This window comes from Pristiophorus japonicus, chromosome 16 (genome assembly GCF_044704955.1).
Source record: "Pristiophorus japonicus isolate sPriJap1 chromosome 16, sPriJap1.hap1, whole genome shotgun sequence".
NCBI classification, from domain to species: domain Eukaryota; kingdom Metazoa; phylum Chordata; class Chondrichthyes; family Pristiophoridae; genus Pristiophorus; species Pristiophorus japonicus.
In genome coordinates, this window is record NC_091992.1 from 89,293,982 (window position 1) to 89,314,357 (window position 20,376).

Sequence of the window (20,376 nt, forward strand, 5' to 3'; positions counted from 1 at the left end):
AAAAAACTAAATTTAAAAATTCCTAACTAACTCACTTACACTGGCGCAAATTGAATGTGCAAAATGGAGATTTTTAGATACTCCAGAAAAATCAAGTTGCTTCAAAAAAAATGGAGCAACTCCTGGCCAATTTTGGGCTCTTTAAATCTTGTTTCTCTCTCCACAGATGCTGCCTGACCTGCTGAGTATTTCCAGCATTTTCTGTTTTTATTTCAGATTTCCAGCATCCGCACTATTTTGCTTTTGCACAGTTCAGTCCAGTTCTATTAGTTGAGAGCTGCAAATTAAAAGAATAATTAATTGGATGCCAAAGGTTAAATTGATTGTTGTGTTCATGAGAATTGTAGTAATTTATTTATTTATTGTGAGGTCAGAGCTATGATCAATTTATAATCACTATCATGGTTGAGTGGGTCGGACGGAAATGGCTGCCTAAGTACCTGTATTGCTGAAATGCCTTCTGCCTTCTTAGTGTGTGAAATGCCAGCAAAAACGTTGCAAACTGCCCATTAAGAACACTCATCAAGACAGCCTACTATGTTCTGTTCAGTGTGGCCAAGAGTAACTTTAGCAATGTTGCAGCAGATGCCAAGGTCGTCAGTTAGGTGTAGACAAAAACATTGTTGAAATAGCTCATATTAATCAAGTTGTGTCACTAGGTTATGCTATTCCTGTTCCCATTTTGTTCTGGCCTCAACAGTTAATACAAAGGCCGCTAGTCCTGGCCAGTTAACCAGCTATATAGCTGGTAGAACATCTAACTGGTTCTACATTTGATATCTAGTGTAATATATACATAGCATGTGATGAGCCTGCAACTTGCAGTGAAATAGAACACAATCTCACTGCAGCTCAAATTCTTTGCTCCAACAGCACTTTCGCTTTTGTCATTCATTTGTGGGAGCTTGCCATGCAACCACCATCTGCCATGACTCCTAACACTGCCAAAACAAAGTTTGTTAAAAGTGGAGTAAGATGACTCCAGTGCTCCACTTATCTATATATATATGCACACATAAATGCCCATGTGTGTATACAGCAAGTGTTTATATATATGAATATATATCATATATATATATATATATATATGATATATATATCTATACACATACATTTGATGTATATACACTTGGGCATTTATCTGTGTGTGTATATATATATATGTATTAGAGAGAGAGAGACAGACAAGTGCAGCAATGACTATCTGTCCCACCTGTGACAGAGACTGTGGTTTTCGTATTGGACTATTCAGACACCTAAGAATTTATGTTAAGAGTGGAAGCAAACCTTCCTCGATTCTGAGGGACTGCCTATGATGATATATATACACGAGATATAGATACATAGATTCATAGAAAATAGGTGCAGGAGTAAGCCATTCGGCCCTTCGAGCCTGCACCGCCATTCAATGAGTTCATGGCTGAACATGCAACTTCAGTACCCCATTCCTGCTTTCTTGCCACACCCCTTGATCCCCCTAGTAGTAAGGACTACATCTAACTCCTTTTTGAATATATTTAGTGAATTGGCCTCAACAACTTTCTGTGGTAGAGAATTCCACAGGTTCACCACTCTCTGGGTGAAGAAGTTTCTCTTCATCTCGGTCCAAAATGGCTTACCCCTTATCCTTAGACTGTGACCCCTGGTTCTGGACTTCCCAACATTGGGAACATTCTTCCTGCATCTAACCTGTCCAAACCCATCAGAATTTTAAACGTTTCTATGAGATCCCCTCTCATTCTTGTGAACTCCAGTGAATACAAGCCCAGTTGATCCAGTCTTTCTTGATATGTCAGTCCCACCATCCCAGGAATCAGTCTGGTGAACCTTTGCTGCATTCCCTCAATAGCAAGAATGTCCTTCCTCAGGTTAGGAGACCAAAACTGTACACCATACTCCAGGTGTGGCCTCACCAATGCCCTGTACAACTGTAATAACACCTCCCTGCCCCTGTACTCAAATCCCCTCGCTATGAAGGCCAACATGCCATTTGCTTTCTTAACCGCCTGCTGTACCTGCATGCCAACCTTCAATGACTGATGTACCATGACACCCAGGTCTCGTTGCACCTCCCCTTTTCCTAATCTGTCACCATTCAGATAATAGTCTGTCTCTCTGTTTTTACCACCAAAGTGGATAACCTCACATTTATCCATTAGTTAATCTCTTGTGGTACTGCTTACAGTGAATCAGAGGAAATGGTTTGACTTTTAGTTGTGTTTGTCATGTAGAGGAATACATGGAGGAAGTGAGGAAAACAAGGTGGCATAAATATAGGATAGGCACTAACAGATCAAATAAAGAAATTAGGAGGAGTTTTCTCAGACAGAGAGTGGCGTGAATGTGGTACAGGTACTTGCTGCCATGTGGACTGATTGAAGCAGATAGCATTGAAGCATTCAAAGGGAGGCTTAAAGGGACACAGCTGCCCCTTAACAGCAGAATAATACACGATGCGTTGCCTGGTCTGTTGGTCCTTATCAAATAGTATATCCTCTGACTTACTGTGAGCAACACCAGAGGAGATCTGCTAGTTGTACAAGGAAAAAACCTCTGGAAATCTCCATGCAGAGAAAGAAAACAATGCATCTGGATTCCCAAATTCTTAGATATAGTCCTGGAAGTAGTGGCGTTGTTGGAGCATAGTAATTAAGTCCCTCACCCCTTTCCTTGCACAAAAACACTTAACTCACTGGCCTTGAGATTCCACTGGGTTCCTCCAGTCCCCTAATGTAACTTCAGTGGGAAATTGGCACAAACCCCAGAAAAATGGTGCAGAGTGTCAGCTCTAAGTTAAAAGGTTGTGGGTTCAAGTCCCACCCCAGAGACTAGAGCACAAAATTCTAGACTGACACTCCAGTGCAGTAGCGAAGGAGTGCTGCACTGTCGGGAGGTGTCATCGTTCAGATGAGACTTTAAAAACAGAGGCCTCGTCTTCCCTCTCAGGTGGACGTAAAAGATATCTCAGCACTGTTTTGAAGAAGAGCAGGTAAACTAGCCCTGGTCTCAACCAACATCAATAAAAAAAATTAGCGAGTCAATATCACATTGCTGGTTGTGGGACAATGCTGAGTGCAAATTGGCTGCCGCGTTTCCTACATTGCAACTGTGACTACACTCCATTTGGCTGTAAAGTGCTTTGGGACATCCTGAGGTTGTGAAAAGTGCTATATAAATGCAAGTCTTATTTCTTTTCAGTTGTTTACCACATTCCACTGCCCCCACCCAATGGAGAACTCCCCGCAAGGTTCCCCGGCAACTATCTTTAACAACAAGTAGCTGAGTGCCTGGGCATTATCTGAGCACCTTTTTGGAATCACAAGAAAATAAATTGCCACCTTAACCTATTTAAAATACATTTCATGTAAAATCTTAATTGCAAACAATCCATTATTGAACATAGTATAAGGGGTTGAACGTACTTTTAAGTCATCCAGATTGGACGGAAGAGGTCCCGGTTTCAAAGGAGAGCCAGTGGTTTGACCTGACAATGTGGACCTCACTGGAGACTGATTGCTGCCTGGGACTGGAGTGGTTGAATTGCATGTGTTTCTGGAAAGTTGCTCACCAGGCTGCCTGTAAAAAGCATTCAAAGCATTTATTATATCTAGATAAACACTTTTTGATATTGCAGTGCTTTTCACTTCTAGCAATGTCGCATTTTGTATGATTTACATTGCTGAACAAGGGTCACACTTGAAACATTAACCTATGTTTCCCTTCAGATAGTGATCAGCCCGCTGTGCATTTCCAACATTGGCTCTTTTTCTTTTTGAAGTATTATTGAGTTGGACGCGATTCATTATTAATTGGGTAATCAGCATAACAGTTTGAAAAAATATACGTAGTTGTTTTCAATTACTTTATTGGAATTTGTCTCAAATGTCATTTGTCTTCTGATTTCTCCAATGCTTCAGAGCAAATAAAACCGAGTATCAAGTTTAGAACTCTATATGTGACTGGGGTATATATAGAAGCTTCTTTTGTGGTAACTGTGGCAAGCTGAGGCCTGTCCTGCTCCAAACAATAACGTTTCTATATCCTTTTCATATGATATATTTGATCAACTAATATATTGTGAATTTAAAATGGAGTTTCTGAAAAGAATTCTCCTGTCTTTATGTGAGGGAAGTGAGTCAATACACAAATCTGTCTAGAAATAGCCAAGGGGTTTAAGAGGCGGCCAGTTGCTGCCTCACAGTGCTGTTACTAACCTATACTTACAAGTTAATTACATCAGCTATTGCCTCATGTTTGTGAAACGTTAATACTTTTCACGACAGTTTGAGGGCCACCAAGCTATTTGAAATGCAAGTCAGGTGTGAAAATCAAACAAAAGCTAAAAATTGTAGAAGACTGCAGGTATCGCTCCATCTACCTGAACGGTAAAATTGATTAATAATATATTTACACTTCTCCTGTGCAAGGACTACTTTGATCTGGGTTTGAAAAACCTCTATGGAATAGTGCAAGGGATGCCAAATTTCCCTGGCATCAGCTGCTTGTTGTACATCGGCCTTGAATTTGTGGTCGGTACGATGGCGAACTGTCAGAGTACGCCATCATACTGCCTTTGAAACTGACCACAACTTCAGGATACGGCGCATGCGCAGATGAAAATCCCGAAGTTGCAGTCTGACAATGACAGCTCCAAAACTGGCCGCACTGTGAGTCACTCCCACCCACCCCTCCCGCCCCCAAACCCAACAGAGCCGCAATCTGTGAAATCTCGTAAATCATTGAAACCGATGAAAACTTCAGCTCTTCCGCAGTAATTACGCTGTTAAATTCCTCACTAAATGTTAGATGCAAAGAGATTCAATGTAACTGGGGTTTAAACAGGTTTATTACTAAACAAAGGTTAACGGACTGGAATATTAATTTAAATTTTGTGCAGTGTGAAATTTGTCCATTTTAATAAAAGTTAAAATGTTTAAGAAACTTTTCCAAAAATCGTTTTACTTTTTTTTTTAAAGAATGTCCATCTTTATTTCAGGTTTGCCTTTTCCCCATGTGAGAACCCCAATCTTTCGTTTGCTCTCACTAACTATTTTAAAAAGTTAGAATTTTAAGGGCTTACCGACTTCATTGTTCGCTGTCTCTGAGAACTTTGCCTTTTGATTGGCTGCTTAGACAGCCTGTTGATGTCACAGCAGTTCACACAAGGGTATTTCCATTAAGTTCCGTTGAATTGAATTCAAGGTCGGAAATCCCGAAGTTCTTGCGCAGGGATACGGAGTGTACTTCCGGGCCAGGAGCGAACGCATTTCGCTTCCCTGCTGACCGCAAATTCAGGGCCTTTATGACGGTGAGATGGGACTCAATGGAGTGAAGATGCAGCCATATCAAGTTCATCAAAGACTCAACTGATGTTTCAGAACCTAACACAGTTTAGACACATTGTGGTAGATTTTTAACTTGCTGCCGAGGCATAAAACTGTCATTGTGGATGGCACTGAAAATCGAGAACTTGCTACAATGACCGATCATAATTTTTATGTCTGGGCAGCAAGTTGAAAATCTACCACAATGTGTCTAAACTATTAGAGCCCTTTTCAGAACCTATCAGTTGAGTCTTTGATGAAATTACCATGGCTGCATCTTCACTCCATTGAATCCCATCTCACCATCATAATGGCCCTGAATTTGTGGTCAGCAATGAAGCGAAGGTAGTCGCCGCTGGCCCTGAAGTACACTCCGCGCACAAGGATCTCAGGTATTTTGGCCAGTCATTGTAGCAAACGCTCAACGTTCAGTGCCATCCACAATGACAGTTTTATGCCTGGCTAATATCTGAGCAGCAAGTTGAAAATCTACCCTGTTATTTTTAACTTACATATTTAAAATGTTATGTATTGAAAATGATCTCTTGTATTCTTTCTTATTTTGTGTAACTAAATGTCATGTAAATGAATTTGACCATTGGTTTTAGCCTCAACTGATGTGGTTTGATGTCATGGTCGTTTCCACCTTTCACAGCTGACAGGACTGCATTATCGGCAGCTCTGCTCCAAAATATCACAATAAACGAGTAATTGTAAATACTGTAGCATGCGACTCCTATTCACTGTATGCATAAAGATGAGAGTTTCGGGTCACATTACATCGGGATCGACCTATGAAAACTGCAAAGAAAGGGAGAGCCTGTCCATCACAATAAAACTGGCCAAGATCTTTGAACAAGAATCACACAGAGACCAAATGCAGACTATCTCTTTATCTTTCCCTTTATTTAATACCTCTTTGCCAAAGAGCAGGAAAGGCATTACGGATGGAGACATCACAGCTGAGCCTGGTCTCACCCTCACCTGACATCCACCAGTATGCCCTTTCCTGCAGGAGTCACTGATAAGTGATCAGGATAGAGAAGATAACTGCTTAAAGAACATTCATTGATTTCTTCACAAACAGACAAGGCTTTAGTCTACTCACTTCAGAGTGCTGGGGTGAATGTTCTGATAGTTGTAATGATGCTGTTGGTGATGTTGTTGCTGGCTTAATATCTGCAGCTGGAGGAAGAGCTGTTGCTGCTGGAGCAGCCTGGCATAGGCCGAATCCATTGGAGGTGGGGACTTCTCTGGTTTTTGATCCGGTGGAATGTACTGGTGATATTTTAGTTTCTTCACCTTCGGTTTTGTGTCCTTTGGCTTCTTGTGGCGCTGGTTCTTTCCATCTGCAGATGGTTTGGTCTAATTTTAATGGAAAAGATAAAAGGGAATATTTATACTCCTTGTAATCATTGCACCATTTAATAGAAATATTCAAGTATAAAAAGTGATGATTCATTTTATTTGCTAATGTATTTTCAGACTATCGCAAAAGAATATAGATTGTATATAAATAAAATATAGATAGTCTATAAGAGATATCTGGGAATCCAATTTGATATTTGACACAGCCATCTCTTTTAAGGTGATAATAGGTTGAGGCCTGAGATGGACAGGTAAACGACTGTAGGTATGGCAGTAGTACATTTGAGACTGTAACACAGGTGGTTTGGGCTAAATGGGATGTCCCAAGCAATGCTGCATCTGAATCTGGAGAAACTCGTTGGTAAATTTAAGTATGCAGTCACATTATCAGCAATGGTACAGAGTTGTTCTGGCTTCACACCCAAGCTAAACTTGTGTCGAGTAAACTGGGTTCCAAGGCCCAAACTGGCTCCAAAGTGAAGCAGAGTGATTCTCATTTATCAGACAATCGACAGCCTTTTAAGTTAGAAGCCTGGTGTCACTAACTTCTGATTCACCAAATCTTCTCTTCGATGCTTTTCATCCCTCACTGTGTCCTGGCCCTTCATGTTTCTTAATAACTTCAATACAGATTCCTGATACTTTAACAAATCCTATTTTCTTCCAGACCTTGCATTGCAAAAGTAATTTTTATTTTACAGACAGACAGCTTCTCTTTGCCAGTCCTGACTATGCACAGATGTAATTTGTGATAATTTTTGAAATGAAAACGATGTAGGTCAATTGAAAAGAATATCTATTAAACCTTCAGTTCTGATAATTATTCTTGACAATGCAGTAATATGGTAGTTATAACCGGCTCAAACGTCATTGTGAAGGGATTGAACGGAATGAAGTAACGGATGTGTGCCAACCCCGCAGGAGGTTTTAAAGAATAAAAGAAATCTGGTTATTATTAATAAATTTGAACCTATTCTTCAGCATTCCAACCCCAGCATGCAAAAGAATCCTCAAAGAATCAGAAACTGTATCAGAGGTGACCTTCAAAGCACAACATCCTCAATCATTTTACACACACTGAAAAGATACAAGGCAGCCAATAATCAGATCTGATATATGAAAGTGCTGCCGGGTGGAAAATATGAAAATGTAGCAGCATTATTTTTTGGAAAACAACAGATCACACCTTTCAATTATCATATGATAAAAAATACTTTACAAAATAAACATTGCTGAATTTTATTCTCAACCGAAAGACACTTGCAGTTCAATAATGTTGCATCTCAGTTCAATAATGCAGTCAAATACATGGTATTGTACATCTTTTTGTATACACAATCATTTATTGCATAGTATTTATAGCACAGAAACTGGCTATTCAGCGCAACTGGTCTGTGCCGGTGTTTATGCTCCACACAAGCCTCGTCCCAGCCTTCTTTATCTAGCCCCATCAACGTATCATTCTATTCCTTTCTCCCTCATGTACTTATCTAGCTTCCCCCTTAAATGCATCTATTCTAGTCACCTTAACTAGTCCTTGTGGTAGCGAGATTCACATTCTCTGGGTACAGAAATTTTTCTTGAATTTCTTATTGGATTTATTAGTGACTATCTTATATTTATGGCCTCTGGTTCTGCTCTCCCCCACAACTGGAAATATCTTCTCTACGTCTACCCTATCAAATCCTTTCATAATCTTAAAGACCTCTATCTGCTCACCAGTCAGTCTTGTCTTTTCTAAAGAAAGGAGCCCTAGCCTGTTCAAACTTTCCTGATAGGTATAACCTCTCAGTTTTGTTATCACTCTAGTAAGTCTTTTTGGCACCTTCCCCAGTGCCTCTATATCCATTTTATAATATGGAGACCAGAACTGTTTATAGTACTCCAAAATATGGTCTAACCAATGTTCTATACAAGTTTAAGATAACTTCTCGGCTTTTCAATTCTATCCCTCTAGAAATGAACCCCAATGGTTTGTTTGCTTTTTTATGGCCTTATTAACTTGTGTCGTTACTTTTAGTGATTTGTGTATCTGTACCCCGAAATCGCTCTGCTACTTTAATGCAAATTGTGAGGACACAAAAAATCAGCAAAGGGACATAGACAGGCTAAGTGAGTCGACAAAAATTTGGCAGATGGAGTACAATGTGGGAAAATGTGAGGTTATCCACTTTGGCAAAAATAATAGAAAAACAAATTACAATTTAAATGGAGAAAAATTGCAAAGTGCTGCAGTACAGAGACCTGGGGGTCCTTGTGCATGAAACACAAAATGTTAGTATGCAGGTACAGCAAGTAATCAGGAAGGCAAATGGAATGTTGGCCTTTATTGCAAGGGGGATAGAGTATAAAAGCAGAGAAGTCCTGCTACAACTGTACAGGGTATTGGTGAGGCCACACCTGGAGTACTGCATACAGTTTTGGTCTCCGTATTTATAGGAGGATATTCTTGCATTGGAGGCTGTTCAGAGAAGGTTCACTAAGTTGATTCCGGAGATGAGGGGGTTGACTTATGAAGATAGGTTGAGTAGGTTGGGCCTATACTCATTGGAGTTCAGAAGAATGAGAGGTGATCTTATCGAAACATATAAGATAATGAGGGGGCTCGACAACGTGGATGCAGAGAGGATATTTCCACTCATAGGGGAAACTAAAATGAGGGGACATAGTCTTAGAATAAGGGGCTGCCGATTTAAAACTGAGATGAGGAGAAATTTTTTCTCTCAGAGGTTTATAAATCTGTGGAATTCTCTGTCCCAGAGAGCTGTGGAGGCTGGGTCATTGAATATATTTAAGACGGAGATAGATAGATTTTTGAGCGATAAGGGAGTAAAGAATTATGGGGAGCAGGCAGGGAAGTGGAGCTGAGTCCATGATCAGATCAGACATGACTTTATTGAATGGCGGAGCAGGCTCGAGGAGCCAAATGGCCTACTCCAGCTCCTATTTCTATGTTCTTATGTTCACCCCATTTAGACTCTTATTTTCAAGGAGCATTGCAAAGGGGATGGAGTATAAAAGCAGGGCAGTCTTGCTACAGCTATACAGAGTATTGGTGAGGCTACACCTGGAATACTGCGTGCAGTTTTGGTTTCCATATTTACGAAAGGATATACTTGCTTTGGAGGCAGTTCAGAAAAGGTTCACTAGGTTGATTCCGGGGATGAGGGGGTTGACTTATGAGGAAAGGTTGAGTAGGTTGGGCCTCTACTCATTGGAATTCAGAAGAATGTATCAAAATGTATAAGATTATGAGGGGGCTTGACAAGATGGATGCAGAGAGGATGTTTCCACTGATGGGGGAGACTAGAACTAGAGGGCATGATCTTAGAATAAGGGGCCACCCATTTAAAACAGAGATGAGGAGAAATTTCTTCTCTGAGGGTTGTAAATCTGTGGAATTTACCGCCTCAGAGAGCTGTGGAAGCTGGGACATTGAATAATTAAGACAGAAATAGACAGTTTCTTAAACAATAAGGGGATAAGGGGTTATGGGGAGCGGGCAGGGAAGTGGAGCTGAGTCCATGATCAGACCAGCCATGATCTTATTGAATGGTGGAGCAGGCTCGAGGGGCCATAGGACCTACTCCTGTTCCTATTTCTTATGTTCTTATGTGGCCTCCTTATTATTCCTACAAAAATGTACCACCTCACAGTTATCTATATTGAAGCTCATTTGCCAATTATGTGCCCAGTCTACAAGTTTATTAATATCTTCCTGTATTTTGTTCGAATCCTCCTCTGTATTAGCTACATCCCCAATTTGGTGTTGTCCACAAATTTTAAAATTATACTTCTGATCCCGAGTTCAAATCATTTATGTAAATGGCGAACAACAGTGGTCCCAGGACCGATCTTTATGGAACACGATTTCCCACCTTTTGCCAGTCTGAGTAACTACCTTTAACCCCTACTCTCTGTTTTGTTTTGTAGCCAGCTTGCTATCTATTCTGCTTCTTGTTCTCTGACTCCACATGTTCTGACCTTAGTCATGAGTCGACTATCTGGTACCTTATCAAAGGCCTTTTGAAAATCCAAATACATTACATCTACCACATTACCCATATCTACCTTTTCTGTTATTTCTTCAGAAAATTCAGAGAATAAGGTTGTTGAAGCATGACCTTCCCTTTTGAAATCCATGAAATTTATAATATTTTCGGTTTCTAGGGGCTCAATTTTCCCCAGTGATTTTTGGCCTAAGTTAAAAATCCAGTTTCCCCGATCAATTTGCACCAGCGTAACTCAGTTAGTTACGATTTTTTTAGGTTAGTTTTTTTTTCAGCCAAAGGGGGCATAACCTGCCACCTGCGCCAATTCTGGCCGTTTAGGCAAGTCAGTTACTCCAGTTCTGCTTAGGCCAGCGTATGTGCCTCTGCAGAAAAACCTTCTGGAAAGTTAAAGAAATCGCCGCAGTTAAGAAATCAGTGCAGGTAAGTGCAGCAAATGCCCAGACAGCAGCAGCAGGAAAGGTAAGAGAGAGGGGGAGAGAGTGGTGTGGGGAGGGGGGGAGGAGAGGGATGAGAGGGGGTTTTTCAGGGTGGGGGGGGAAGCCTTTCAGGTGTAGTTAGGTGCGGGGACTGGGAGGGAGGAGGCCTTTTGGCCTGGGATAGAGGCGGGGGAGCGGACTGGCAAGCCCTTCGGCCTGGGCGTGGAGCGGCGCTGGCTTTAATAATTGGAGGAAAGTTGCTGAAATATATTTAATGTGTTTATAAGTTGATGCAATGAGTTTTAATGTTGATGCAATATGTTTTAATGTGTTTTTAAGTTAATGTAATATATTTTAATGTGTTGGGAACCGGCTGTATATTTTCACTTTGCAGCCTCAGCTCGCATTGTGTCCCTGGTTACTGTGGCAACCCTATCTTTTTGGCGCAGATAAAGGCTCCACTCTCAAAACTAAAGGACAGGTTCGGCGGCGCCAAAATGAAGAAATCCAACGGGGAAACGAAGAACATTTTTTTTTGGCGTACTTGGGCCGCCAAAAAACGGACGTAACTCTTCAAGTACACCAAAAAAAAGCTTTGGGGAAAATTGACCCCTTGATTTTTTTTCTATTACATCTTTGAGTAAGGATTCCATTATCTTTCCTACCACCAATGTTAAGCTAATTGGTCTATAGTTCACTAGACTTGTTCTATCTCTCTTTTTAAATGTAGGAATCACATTAGTTGTCCACCAGTCCTCTGGCATTATTCTGTTTTCTCATGAATTGTTTATAAATATGCAATAGTGCCTCTGCTATCTCTTTCTTAACTTCTTTTAATATGCACGAAAGCAATCCATCTGGAACAGGGGTTTTTATAGAAACATAGAAAATAGGTGCAGGAGTAGACCATACGGCCCTTCGAACCTGCACTGCCATTCAATAAGATCATGGCTGATCATTGCCTCAGTATCCCTTTCCTGCTTTCTCTCCATACCCCTTGATCCCCTTAGCCGTAAGGGCCATATCTAACTCCCTCTTGAATATATCCAATGAACTGGCATCAACAACTTTCTGCGGCAGGGAAATCCACAGGTTAACAACTCTCTGAGTGAAGAAGTTTCTCCTCATCTCAGTCCTAAATGACTTACCCCTTATCCTAAGACTATGTCCCCTGGTTCTGGACTTCCCTAACATCAGGAACATTCTTCCTGCATCTAACTTGTCCAGTCCCGTCAGAATCTTATACATTTCTATGAGATCCCCTCTCATCCTTCTAAACTCCAGTGAATAAAGACCCAGTTGATCCAGTTTCTCCTCATTTGACAGTCCAGCCATCCCTGGAATTAGTCTGGTGAACCTTCGCTGCACTCCCTCAATAGCAAGAACGTCCTTCCTCAGATTAGGAGACCAAAACTGAATACAATATTCCAGGTGAGGCCTCACTAAGGCCCTGTGCAACTGCAGTAAGACCTCCCTGCTCCTATACTGAAATCTCCTAGCTATGAAGGCCAACATACCATTTGCCTTCTTCACCGCCTGTTGTACCTGCATGCCAACCTTCAATGACTGATGAACCATGATACCCAGGTCGCATTGCACCTCCCCTTTTCCTAATTTGCCGCCATTCAGATAATATTCTGCCTTCATGTTTTTGCCCCCAAAATGGATAACCTCACATTTATCCACATTATACTGCATCTGCCATGCATTTGCCCACTCACCTAACCTGTCCAAGTCACCCTACAGCCTCTTAGCGTCCCCCTCACAGCTCACACTGCCACCCAGTTTAGTGTCATCTGCAAACTTGGAGATGTTACACTCAATTCCTTCATCCAAATTGTTAATGTATATTGTAAAGAGCTGGGGTCCCAGCACTGAGCCCTGCGGCACTCCACTAGTCACTGCCTGCCATTCTGAAAAGGACCGGTTTATCCAGGCTCTCTGCTTCCTGTCTGCCAACCAGTTCTCTATCCACGTCAGTACATTACCCCCAATACCATGCGCTTTGACTTTGCACACCAATATCTTGTGCAGGACCTTGTCAAAAGCCTTTTGAAAGTCCAAATACACCACATTCACTGGTGCTCCTTTGTCCACTCTGCTAGTTACATCCTCAAAAAATTCCAGAAGATTTGTCAAGCATGATTTCCCTTTCATAAATCCACGATGACTTGGACCGATCCTGTCACTGCTTTCCAAATGCACTGCTATTTCATCCTTAATGATTGATTCCAACATTTTCCCCACTACTGATGTCAGGCTAACCGGTCTATAATTACCCGTTTTCTCTCTCCCTCCTTTTTTAAAAAGTGGTGTTACATTACCTACCCTCCAGTCCATAGGAACTGATCCAGAGTCGATAGACTGTTGGAAAATGATCACCAATGCATCCACTATTTCTAGGGCCACTTCCTTAAGTACTCTGGGATGCAGACTATCAGGCCCCGGGGATTTATCGGCCTTCAATCCCATCAATTTCCCTAACACAATTTCCCATCTAATAAGGATATCCTTCAGTTCCTCCTTCTCACTAGACCCACTGTCCCCTAGTACATTCGGAAGGTTATTCGTGTCTTCCTTTGTGAAGTCAGAACCAAAGTATTTGTTCAATTGGTCTGCCATTTCTTTGTTCCCCATTATAAATTCACCTGAATCTGACTGCAAGGGACCTACATTTGTCTTCACTAATCTTTTTCTCTTCACATATTTATAGAAGCTTTTGCAGTCAGTTTTTATGTTCCCTGCAAGCTTCCTCTCGTACTCTATTTTCCCCCTCTTAATCCTTAGTCCTCCTCTGTTGAATTCTAAATTTCTCCCAGTCCTCAGGTTTGTTACTTTTTCTCGCCAATTTATATGCCTCTTCCTTGGTTTTAACACTATCCTTAATTTCCCTTGTTAGCCACGGTTGAGCCACCTTCCCCGTTTTATTTTTTCTCCAGACAGGGATGTATAATTGCTGAAGTTCATCCATGTGATCTTTAAATGTTTGCCACTGCTATCCACCGTCAACCCTTTAAGTATCCTTTGGCAGTCTATTCTAGCCAATTCACACCTCATACCCGTGGAAGTTACCTTTCCTTAAGTTCAGGACCCTAGTTTCTGAATTAAACGTGTCACTCTCCATCTTAATAAAGAATTCTACCATATTATGGTCACTCTTCCCCAAGGGACCTCGCACAACTAGATTGCTAATTAGTCCCTTCTCATTACACATCACCCAGTCTAGGATGGCCAGCTCTCTAGTTGGTTCCTTGACATATTGGTCGAGAAAACCATCCCTAATACACTCCAGGAAATCCTCCTCCACCGCATTACTACCAGTTTGGTTAGCCCAATCAATATCATCTCTAAGTTTAATTAGTTTATCAATTATCTCCCACTACTTTCTATCTTAAGTATCTTTATATCTTTTTTGATCACTTCTTCTAATGGCATGTCCACCATATTAGTCTCCATGGTAAATACCGAGGCAAAGTAATTATTTAATATTTCTGCCAGTTCGCTGTCATTATCTGTGAGTTTGTCATGTGTATCCCTTAGTGGCCCTTTTCCTATCCTGATTTTTCTTTTGTTATTTATGTGTCTGTAGAATATTTTACTATTTATTTTTATATTCCACAATTTAATTTCATAGTTTCTCTTTGCCCTCCAAATTGTTTTTTTTTACTTCTTTCCTAATCTTTTTAATATCCCCTTTGCCATCCTCTTCTTTTTTGTCTATATACTTAGTGTATGTCTTTTTTCTTTGTTTAAATTTTGCCCTTATGTCTTTATTCTTCTTACGGTGTGTCATTACTGGCTAGTTTGTTCTTGTTTTTTCGTGGGATATATTTCTCCTGGACTCCATGGATCACGTTTTAAAATGTCTTCCACTGCTGTTCTATCTCTTTGTTTGTTAGTAAACTTTTCCAGATTGCTTTTCCTAGTTTCATTCTCATTCCCTTAAAATGATTTTTTTTCCCAATTGATTACTTTGGTATTTGGTTTACTTATATCCTTCTCAATCTTTACTTAAACCTTATCATGTTGTGATTGTGATTGCCTAGATGTTCTCCAATGCTTTAATTTTATTATTCATGGCAAAACCTATCTAGTAAAGATTCTGGGAAAACATGAAATGATGCAGAATGGATGAGCTCAAGTTTATGGAGGGTGTAAGATGGGAAGCCGGCTAGGAGATCATTGGAATAGACAAGGCCAGAGATAACAAAGGTATGGATAAGGGTTTCAGCAGCAGACGATACTGACCAATACTGGCTTCATATCAATGTGGAAGCCAGGCTACTGGCTATACAATTGGTGTAAGATGCATCTGATTTTAAAGGGGAGTCAGTCTTTGACCTCTCCGAAATGCTCAAGAAACCAAGACTGAATTTGAAAGGTCAAACGCGTGTAGCACTGTAAACCACAGCAGATCCTTTGACAACAGAAATAGATGGCAAAAGCTGTTAAAAACTTTAACGATTTAAACCCTCACCTGAAGAGGAGGGAAAAAATCTTCAAATTATCCTGATGCTAAAATGTGAAAATGACTTCTTTGACACTTTACTGAGAAAACAAGAGTCTTTTAAGGACTAATACACATTTTTGCTTCAGTTAATTTATTACAACAATATTTTGCTTTCAATTTCCCATTGCAGTGTCTCATTATAAAATGTTCAATAGCTTTCTCTGTTGTGGTCTGATGATCAGTCTAATTAGAAAGCAATTCAGGCTTACTTTAACTATAGCCGGCACTGGTATTGGCATGGTAATCTGGCCATTTAGCTGGTTTTGGCTTCCTGGGTGGCTGATGTGCTTATTAGGCGTAGGCCTGTTGAGGTCACACTGCTGGGAAAGGTGAGGAAGATACTGTTAAAAAAAAAAACAATGGAAAAAGTTAGTTTGTCTGTGTGCTTCAGCATTATTCCTCCATTTTCATATTTGACTCCTCTCCTTGCTGGCTGTTCACCTCCACATAACCCTCCACCACTAGGAGTAATTGTGGTGAACAAGCCATAGGCTCAACAGCTTATGACAACGCACCATTTTAGACAAATATGATCTGATGGATCAAGTGACATGCATGAGTTCCATTGGATATCTTAGTAACAGCTTGATACATTTCTACCTACTAATACACAGAGGTGTGAACCTGCCAATATCTTTATTTAGTACCTATACACCCATGTCTAAAACACTTTGAAGAGTCAGACTACACTAATATTGAATTCACAGTTTAACAATGGAGCTGTTAAAAAAACATCTCTGCTGTCTCTCTCTTTTATCTGGTCTTTCCTGAGTGAGTATAGTCAATCCCACAAAACCTCCTCCATAGCCAGCATCAACTGTGCACCAAACCTGCTGCCAAAAGACATGCTTTGTAATGATGGCACCAGGGCTCTTGTTCAGTTTTACTCTTGGCCCACAAGATAAAGCATTCCTGCTGTTGCAAGGTATTCTCACAGATTGCCGGGTGAGCAGAGCAGAGCTCAAATCTAAATAGAGTTTGGAATTAAGAACCCTAAGACCCAAATCTACATTGCTATAGCATCTTACATGATTGCAGGATGTCCTAAAGGACTTTACAAAGTACTTTTGATGTCCAAGCACTGTTGTACTATAAAGAGCAAACAACAGGGAGATAAATGATCAGATAATCTGTTTCAATGGTGCTGGTTAAGGGCTAAATGTTGGCGAGGACGCTGGGGTCTGAGATTCACCGTACCCGAAGGGACGGCTACCACGGAGTTTGGGCGGTCGACCGATCGGCCACCGGAGTCGGGTACTTTTCCCTCCCCAAGCCATATTCAGCTCGGTGGGGAGGGGGTTCAGCGGTGCTCACTTGTGCCGGAAACGGCGCGGTGAAACCGGAGTAAAGGAGGATTTTCGTGCGGTGAGGGAAGCAGCGGCCGGGCCACTGGAGAATGGTCACCACCCGGATTTTCACCGATAAAAAGATAATAGTTCTTCAGGCAGTGTCCTCGCCAGGTATTCAAGTCGGTGCTCGAATGCGACACCACTGGAGTATTGTCGCGATCGGGGCCCTTTGCCAAGAAAATATAGTTTCATTAAGTTTTGATTTGAATGTAAAGTGCAATAAGTTGTAGTAATTGTTTTGCTGAGTGCTGCTCAGAGGTTTTGACAGACTTTTGTAGAACTTTCACTTCTGTGTTTAGTGGAGGCCTGTAGGCCTAATTGTGGGCTGCAGAGACCTGCTTGGCAGGGTGCACCTGAGGATGGGAGGAGTGTTGGGAGGGCGACACCTTGTACACCTGGTGAGAAGCAGGGCGGCACACGCAGGAGAAAGCATCGCCGTCAGCACCGTGCAGACAGGCAGCGGGCAAGGGAGGCAGCAGCCATGGCTGCACAACCGAGAGAAGGGTGTGCAGATGAGCGCAGACCTGCAGCTAGAGAGGGTGATCAGGAGGGAAATGGCATCAGGAGGAGGGTGAGGGATGCTGCCCCCTACTCCAAATACTGGGAGGGGAGTCTTTCCAGCAAGAGCCTCCAGAGGAGCCAGAGAATGAGGAGGACCAGGGAGATGGCCAGCAGGCAGCTGCCAGGGAAGGTGGCCACCGCAGATGTGGGAGAAGGAGGCCATACCTTCAAAGGCTCTGCAGACCTCAGTTCTCCTTCCGCCAGCTCACTGATGAGCAATGCCTGCGAAGGCTACGATTTCGGACAGAAGTACTGAGGGAGCTCGGCACTGTCCTGCGAGAAGTTCTGCAGCCTCAGACACGCCACAGGACAGCCCTCACCTTGGAGACCAAGGTCACCATCGCCTTGAATTTTTACGCGACAGGGTCTTTCCAGTCTGCCACTGCAGACATTGGCAACATCTCCCAAGTCTCGGCATTTCGCTGCATCCGGCAGGTCACAGATGCACTGTACAGGAGAAGGGTCCAGTACATCTCCTTCCCGATGACAAGGGACAAACAGATGGAGCGTCAGGCCGGATTTTCCCGAATGGCAGGCTTCCCGAGGGTGCAAGGTGCCATTGACTACACACACGTTGGGCTGAGGGCGCCACAACATCACCCTATGATCTTTGTGAACCACAAAGGCTTCCACTCGCTGAATGTGCAGCTCATGTGTGACCACTAGCGTTGGATCCTGGCAGTTGATGCGAGGTACCCAGGCAGCAGGCATGATTCATTCAGTCTGCATCAGACCAGTCTGCCCGCCATCTTCACTGGCCTGAATCAGGAATGCGGTTGGCTGCTTGGGAACAAGGACTATCCCCTGTCCACTTGGCTGCTCACTCCACTGCGGAACCCCAGGACAGCACCAGAGCATGCATACAATGCCACTCATTTTGCCACCAGGTGCATCATCATGCAGTGCATCGGCTTCCTCAAGCAGAGGTTCCGGTGCCTGGACAGCTCTGGTGGCACCTTGCAGTACTCTCCTCAATGGGGCTCCATAATTGTTGTGGTCTGCTGCATGCTGCACAACCTGGCCATCATGAGGGGACAGCCGCTGGAGGTTAAGCCAGCAGTACCACCTAAGGAGAAGGAGGAGGAGGAGGAGGAGGAGTAGGAGGAGGAGGAGGAGGATCCCCATCGCCCCAGAGCTAGGAGGCGTCATTGCAACCCTGGAAGGGAGGTGCAGCTGTGTCTCATAGCTGCTCACTTCAGATAATCCCATCCACACACGACTCTTCAGCTCCCACTTTCAACGGCCATCGCAATTAGTGCCTTAACACAGAATTGCCCACGCCCAGATGAAACACCTGGCCAGATATATGTGCCAAAAATAAAGATTTATCCAATTATCCAAATCACAGCAAAAACAGACCATAAAGAACAATATAATAATGTTATCATTTTTTTACCCACGTATCTCACTATAACACTTGTTACACGTGACTAACCTAACACTACGCCTAACTGTCATCTCTGTGGCTGCATCATGGGTCCGGGAAGGCTGCTTGGTTGTTGTCTGGGACCTACAGCTGTCATTCTAGGATGCCCTGGAACACCTCTGGGCCTGGAAGGGCTGGGTGCAAACTGGTCAGCACCCTCTTGGGAGAGTGCGTCCTCACATATATGGAGGTGCCTGACACCTCCCCTGCAATCTCCCTCCATGCATTATGTACTGCCTGTCTGCCAGGTTAGGAAACTGTATTCTTCTTTTGTCCTCCACACCGTCCATCAGTGTCTCCAGCTCCATATCAGTGAACCTGTTGGCTTTCCTTGCACCTCTTACACCAACCATCCTTCCAACCTCTTTCCCCCCTCAGGGCCTTGCTGTAAACCTTGGCCCTTTAAAAAGGCCAGGAAGCAGCTGGCTCCTTAGAAACCCTTACCTGCAGCTGAATTTCTCAGTGGTGATAATGCTCAAATGAAGACAGCCATACCGCTGAAAACTCCACTTTGGAAGGGTTCATTAGCACTGGAACCCATTTGTTCACTTTTGGAGCTGAATATGGGTTGGCCCAGCCACGAAAAAATTTCAGCGCAAATGGTCCCAAAAAGGTCGGGGGAGCACCAGCTTTCCAGCGATACTGAATTTTGGGCCCTGGGAGAACTCAACCTGCTCTTCGTCAAACAGCGTCCTGGGATCTTTTACATCTACTTGCAGACAGGGTCTCAGTTAAATGCCTCAGCCAAAATACAGCACCTCCAACTGTGCAGCACACTCCCTAAGTACTGCACTGAAATATCAGCTTAGGTTAAGTCCCTGGAGTCAGCCCACAGCCTTCTGACTCAGAGGCGAAAGTGCTACCACTGAGCCATTGATGACTTTACAGTCCAAGGCAAATGATGATGTTTTGGTGCTGAATCCTTTTCTAACTTACATTATTTTATCCTCACAAATTTAGATCTAGTCCTCAGCTAACTTGTGATAACAAAAATGAAAAGATCTTGAACAATTTTTAAAAAGCATTTTCAATCGGCATTCCATGACATTAATAGAAACCCTGGGAGCCGAAATTGCCTCCCTCCATAAGATCCATTACCGCCTCTAATAGGGGGGAATGGAGTAGAGAGGCCTTACCGACCGGGGACAGACCCGTCCAAAATTGCCCCCAGGTCGAAAGCGGCAGGAACGGGTTACCGTAAAGTCCGTTTTCCCACTGCGGCAGCCACGCGCCAACCCCGTACCGATCAGCGGCGACCCCCCTTTCTGGCCCCACGCGCGGAGCTGTCTGTGGCTGGACTACAGGAGAAGTCGCGCTGCCGGCGACTCCATGTTATTTTTTATTGTCGGCTGACTGCCAGGTCGGGCTGACAATTATGCCCACGGGTTCGGCCAGGCCACCAACAGGCA

At 42.8% G+C, this 20,376-nt stretch overlaps 1 protein-coding gene across 10 annotated transcripts in view; it reads right to left on the minus strand.

Annotated features, from left to right (window-relative positions):
• The window catches only part of myocd (myocardin), a 144,497-nt gene that overhangs the window by 15,549 nt on the left and 108,572 nt on the right, over window positions 1–20,376 (minus strand). For 9 of the 10 annotated variants that reach the window (XM_070857550.1, XM_070857548.1, XM_070857556.1 and 6 more), the window contains 3 exons: window positions 15,841–15,972; window positions 6,433–6,689; window positions 3,423–3,576 (listed from right to left, as the gene is read on the minus strand). In XM_070857550.1, coding sequence (XP_070713651.1) covers window positions 3,423–3,576; window positions 6,433–6,689; window positions 15,841–15,972 — 543 coding nt within the window. The remainder of the gene's footprint in view (window positions 1–3,422; window positions 3,577–6,432; window positions 6,690–15,840; window positions 15,973–20,376) is intronic. The other variant, XM_070857552.1, reaches the window with a different exon arrangement.